The sequence below is a fragment of the Terrapene carolina genome, unplaced genomic scaffold (genome assembly GCF_002925995.2).
Source record: "Terrapene carolina triunguis isolate 2854851 unplaced genomic scaffold, T_m_triunguis-2.0 Scaffold10234, whole genome shotgun sequence".
NCBI lineage: Eukaryota > Metazoa > Chordata > Testudines > Emydidae > Terrapene > Terrapene triunguis.
The window spans coordinates 1-6,018 of NW_020674585.1; the positions used below are offsets into that span (position 1 = coordinate 1).

Here is a 6,018-nt window from a genome sequence, read left to right on the forward strand (position 1 = left end):
GGCTGCGTCTCTGGCCCCTCTGGATCTGGCACGGTTCTGCTCTCCAGCTCAGCCTGGGCCCCTGCTTTCTCCTTAGCTCGGCCCCACTCAGTCTGACCCAGGCAATTCCAGCTCACACGGAGGACGGGACCTCCCTGGCCTCCTGACCCTCTGATTAGCCTGCCCGCCCTGTCAATCAGGCTGATCTGGAGCATTGGCCTCTCGCCATTGTTCCTGGGGACTGTCAGTCTCAGGCTCCTGATTTGCCATCGACCCTTCCCCTTTTAGTACTGGGAGCAAGCCAATCAAAACACCCCCACTGAATGTTAGTAAGGGGGCAACAGTCCCCTTACATTCCCCCTTGCTAAAATACTGCCACATCCACAATATTCACACCGGTACATCCAGGCCCCATAATAACAACATATACCCACGTCATTTTATATCAACAACCCATTAACAATTATCAAAAGAACATTTAACATATTTAACATTCCACATCTACTTCTTAATACCATACATAACAATATTCATTAAAACACTACATAGAACCAATAACATAATTATCTTTAAGTCTAACAGGAAGTACACCCTTATTAGCCCTTTGGGACCTTCTTAAGACTGGTGGTTCGTTACCCATATTTTCTATTTCCCTATCCTCAGGTAATACTGGGTCAGTTTGAAGGATCTGGCCATTCTCGTTAGGGTTTGGGTTTGCCCCACTCTGTCCCCCTTGGCTGTATTCGGTTTGTGGGACTAGAACCATTTCCCAATTGGTTTCAGCCTCCTCGTGGTGTACTGATTTACGCCTCCTATGGTCCCTGTCTGGACTAAGAGTGCAATGTTTCAACTGGTCCCTATGTACTACTCTCTTAGGACCTCCTCGTTCAGGCCGGATGGTGTAAACTGGTAGCTCGGGATTGTTGTGAGCGACTACAATGTGGGGATTTGACTCCCATTTGTCCTGTATTTTATTACGCCCCCGGTGTCTATGGTTACGAACTAGTACACGGTCACCAGGCCTGATGAGAGCCCCACTGGACTTGCGATCATAAGTCCTTTTCCTACTTCGGGCTGTGTCTTTAGTTGTATTGAGAGCAACGTCACAGGCTATCTTCAGCCTGTCATGGTGACCTTTGACCCAGTCATCCAAATTGGTCACCTCATCCTCCTCAGGGCCCTCTCTGTCCAGAATATCCAATGGCAACCTGGGATCCCTCCCAAACATGAGATAAAAAGGAGCGTAACCTGTCGACGAATGGACATGGCTGTTATAGGCCAACACCAGCTCAGGGAGATGTTCCTGCCAGGCTCGCTTCTTTTCTGGCGGGAGCGTTCTTAGCATGTCATGCATTGTCCGGTTAAATCTCTCGCACTGAGCGTTTCCTTGCGGGTGATAGGGTGTTGTTCGGCTTTTGGCTATGCCATACAGTTTACACAATTCAGATATCACCTCTGATTCAAAATTCCTCCCCTGATCCGAGTGTAACCGTGCCGGACAACCATAGTACACAAACCAGTGTTTTATGAGGGCTTCAGCCGTTGTCCGCGCTGTCTGGTTTCTAGTTGGAACTGCAACAGTGAATCGGGTGAACATGTCCGTGAGAACCAGTATGTTCTCATACCCCTCTGAAGATCTCTCTAGCCGTGTGTAATCCATCGCTAGGACCTCCATTGGGGCAGTCACATTAGTACAGGTCAAAGGGGCTCGGTTGGGAGGAAACACATCCTTGGCTAAGGCACACCGTTTGCACTGACGGATCCACACTTGCACGTCGCTACCCATCGTGGGCCAGTAATAGTTTCTCCTCATTACCTCCAGAGTGCTCCTGTCTCCAAAATGCCCCCCATGATCATGCCTGGCTTCATAAACTTGACGGCGGAGTGACACAGGCACCACTAACTGCCACACTTCTTCACCATCTCGGGGATGATATGTTACCCGGAACAGCACTCCACGATGTAATCTAAGTCGTTCCCACTGTCTGGCTAGCTTCTTAGACTGGGGGTATCTGGCCCCAAATCTCCGGTCTGGCCTCGTTCGGCTCATGACTGCCACTAAGACAGGTCCAACATCACCTTCTCGTTGCAGAGTTTGAATCTCCTCCCATGAGTACCCCGAGATTATTGCGCTCTCCCCTTTTACCAGGTTTTGTACTGCATCCTTTACCGTCACTTCGTCTTCAGGCTTTGGATTCTCTAGCCACAAACACGTACGCACGACATCTGCAGGAATGACTAGGAAGTCTTTCTCCAGATCTTCGCCCTCTTCTGATTCCTCCTCCAGAGGCAATCTAGACAGGGTGTCAGCATTGATGTTCTGCCTTCCAGGTTTATACTGTACTTCAAAAGTGAACTCAGCGAGTTGGGCCACCCAGCGGTGTTCAATTGCACCTAAATTAGCCGTTGCGAGGTATCGGAGTGGATTGTGGTCTGAGATTACCGTGAATTTAGAGTACACTAAATAATCCTTAAATTTTTCAGTGATAGCCCACTTCAAGGCCAACAGTTCTAGTTTAAAAGCACTGTAGTTTTTGTCATTTCTTTCTGACCTCCTCAGCCCTCGGCTCGCATATGCGATCACACGCTCGGCCCCCTCTTGCTTCTGGCTGAGCACCGCACCTAGGCCGTGCAAGCTCCCGTCCGTTGTCACTATAAATGGCAGGGTAAAGTCAGGATATGCAAGCACAGGTGGTGACATCAGCCGATGTCTTAATTTGTCAAAAGCTGTCTGACAGGCATCATCCCACACAAAACATTGGTCCCTTCCCTTCCTTTGGGCAGGTTGGCCCACTAGTCCATATAGCGGTGCAGCAATGTGCGCAAACTTTGGAACAAATCGTCTGTAATAGCTCATGAAACCTAGAGCCTGCCGCACTTGCTTGGCATTCTTGGGGACCGGCCAATTTTCCAGCGCCCTGGTCTTCTCTTCATCTACCTGGATTCCATCCTTTGAAATTACATGGCCCAAGAATTTGACTTTTTCACATAGGAGGCAGCACTTACTCGGCTTCAGCTTCAATCCATGTTCCTTCAATCGTGTGAAAACCAAGTCCAATTTTTCCATATGACTCTCAAAATCCTTGGAAAACACAATAACATCGTCCAGGTATATCAGCAAAGTGTCTAAGATATAGTCTCCTAACACCCCCTCCATTAGTCTCTGGAACGTAGCAGGTGCATTACACAAGCCGAATGGCATACGTGTCCATTCAAACAGCCCAAACGGAGTCGTCACTGCTGTCTTTTCCCGGTCTCGTTCTTCCACTGCAACCTGGAAATAACCAGAAGTTAAATCGAGGGTTGAAAACACTCTTGCACTTCCTAATGCATCCAGTGACTCTTCTACCCGGGGTAGCGGGTAGGCATCCTTGTGCGTTACCTCATTCAGTTTTCTGTAGTCACAGCAAAATCGCACCCCACCATCTTTTTTTATTACAATCACTGCGGGTGATGCCCACGGACTGTGGCTTTCTTTAAGGACACCTTGAGTCACTAGGTCCAGAATGTGTTTTTTTACCTCCTGGAACACTCGTGGTGAGATCCGCCGGTGTCTCTGTTTTATCGGGACAGCATCTCCAGTGGCTATTTGGTGTGTCACTGTGGTGGTGTAACCAAAGTCCCGCTCATCCCTGGAAAAGACCTCTTGATGTCTCTCCAGTAGCACCCGCAAACGGCCAACCTGTGTAGGGGTTAGCTGTTGGAGGTCCACTTGGACTGGAATGGGTAGCTCTCCATCAGGTGCCGCTTGCGATGTGATAACCTGTTTGCCTTTTTTTACTTCTGTCACCCGCAGCTCATCCCCATTTTCTTCCAAGGCCACCCCCACTGGGGGCACCACTCCTTCAGGACGGTGTACCTCTGCCACCCTGGTTCGGGGCCACAACTTTATGGCCTTGTTACTTGAGTTTAACAGCCTGACTGGCACTTTTCCTTTGCTGGCATTAGCAAGTACATTTGCAACCAGGAGCCCAGTAGGGAGACTGGCCCCAGGTGTTGGCTCAACAAGCACTCTGTATCCATCAAAGTCGCTTGGCACCCGGCAGCGCCCATCAATAATCTTCTCACTCCAGGGAGGTATAACCACCTTCTGTCTCCCTGCCACCTTAACATAGCCAATTTGTCCCGTTGGACCCGGGAAACGTCCATGTCTCTCCACTTGGGCTAGTACCCGCTTCAGTGTAGCGTCCTTCCTAGGCTGCCCGTGACGGTTCATCTCCTGGGTTCCTTCTCCTACCAACAGTAATTCTTTCAGCTCTCTTATAATATTCATCCCGAGAATTCCCGGTACTCTGTTCTCCATTAAAGTCTTTCCTGAAGCTGTGTCCTTTAGGATAAAGATGCATTTCCCAGGGATTGTTCGACCCATGTACCCTACATCAGCTTCAAGACACCCCACCACAGGGATGGCAAGTCCATTAGCTGCCGTTAGCTGTACAAATCGGGTATTATGCATGGTCAGATCTCTCTCTTTTAAGCAGTTTCGGAAATATGATTCAGAAATAGTGGTGACTTCTGAGCCAGTGTCTATCAAACAGCGGGTTCTCACCCCTGCTATGGTTATATCCACTGTCAAGCAGTCCCCGAAAGCTCGGCCACAGAAGTCGCTGAATACACTAACATCATTAGGGTCCTTTTCCTCGCTGCTGACACACTGCCCTTTTCCTAGGGACAGCCGCAGAAACCTTTCAGTCCCCACTTGGCCTTCTGATGGTTGGCTGCTTGCTCCCGGTGCCTCTTGAATTTCAGGTGCCTGGGACTCCAGTCTCCTTCTCAGTGTACAATCTCTGCTAGTATGTCCTGGCCTTTCGCAAGTATAACAAATGTATCTTCCCAGCTCGTCCTTCAGTGGAGATCTTCGGGATCCTGGGGCCCTTGGATATCTTGGCATATTAGTGGGGGGTTTTCCTTTCATCACCTCAGTCATCACTTTCAGCATCTCCCCCTGCTGGACCGCCAGTTTTTGGACAGCTTCACTTAAGCTTTCCAATGTTGGCTGTGTTTGGGGCAGAGCTTTTCCCCCAGCAGCTGCATTCACAAGGCCGCCACTTCGTGTATGGGGGTTAGTCTTGGCTGTCTCTGCCACAGGAACTTCCTCTTCTTCTGACCACATAATAGCAGCCTGCATGAGTTCATGGAACTTCTTACTGGGCTCTTCCTTAAACCTCCTTTTCATTTCACGGCGGAGGGAATCATCCTGGAGCCCCAGCACTAACTGCTCTTTCAGAACCGTATCTGGGTCTGGAACTCGCTGAGGGTCTCGCCGCTCCACTCTGCTCATTTTCTCCTGGAGGTCATATGCATATGCCCGGATAGTTTCACCGGGCTCCTGCTTTCTCTCAAAGAACTCCTTTAGTCGAGTTCCAATAGGTACCTTGTCCCCATACACTTCTAGGAGGAGTTCAAATACCTTTTCCACATTTTTTTTGTCCGCCCCTGCCATGAACTTTACTGTGGCCTTGGCCTGGCCCTTGAGGTGTTCCTCTATGAAGTCTACATGATCTTCTTCAGGTACTCTTAGCACACGCAGAGCTGCCTTCACAGACTTGACCCACTCCTCTACCGTAATGTCTCCTGGTCTTGTCGGGAAGCCACCAAACTCTGTGACCTTCCGCTCCCGTGGGACATAAATAGTAGGGGGTCTCTTAGCTTCTGCTGCCTGTTGGTCTATCACGGCCTTAGCCAGTGATAAGGCTTCTCTCTGTTCTGTTCTAGCTTGCTGTAATGCCTCAGCTTGGTCTGATAATCTGCGCTGAAGTTCAGCAAACTGGGCCCGCAGTTCTTCAATTCCAGCCATGGTAGGGTGCTCAACCAGGCCTGGACCGTGCAACTAGAATTCAACCAGTAAACCAATGGGGTGGACCCTGTGGATAGGATCCTGTTCGTGACGCCAATTATGTAAGCGGGGGAATGGTCCCGCTATTGTGGGGAACTTTCCGGGCTTCTGCACTACCCCGGTGAAGTGGGCTAGCGAAAGGATCTGAGTCCTCGCTCCCACTTCCTTTACCCAGAGGCCTCCCTGCCCTTGAGGACTCCCCT

At 50.0% G+C, this 6,018-nt stretch overlaps 1 protein-coding gene across 1 annotated transcript in view; it reads right to left on the minus strand.

Annotated features, from left to right (window-relative positions):
- Positions 1–847: 847 nt before the first annotated feature.
- Positions 848–6,018, minus strand: part of LOC113408358 — a gene marked incomplete at its 3' end in the record, with an annotated part of 9,529 nt that continues 4,358 nt past the window's right edge. The window contains exon 2 of the mRNA XM_026661553.2: positions 848–4,644. Coding sequence (XP_026517338.2) covers positions 848–4,644 — 3,797 coding nt within the window. The remainder of the gene's footprint in view (positions 4,645–6,018) is intronic.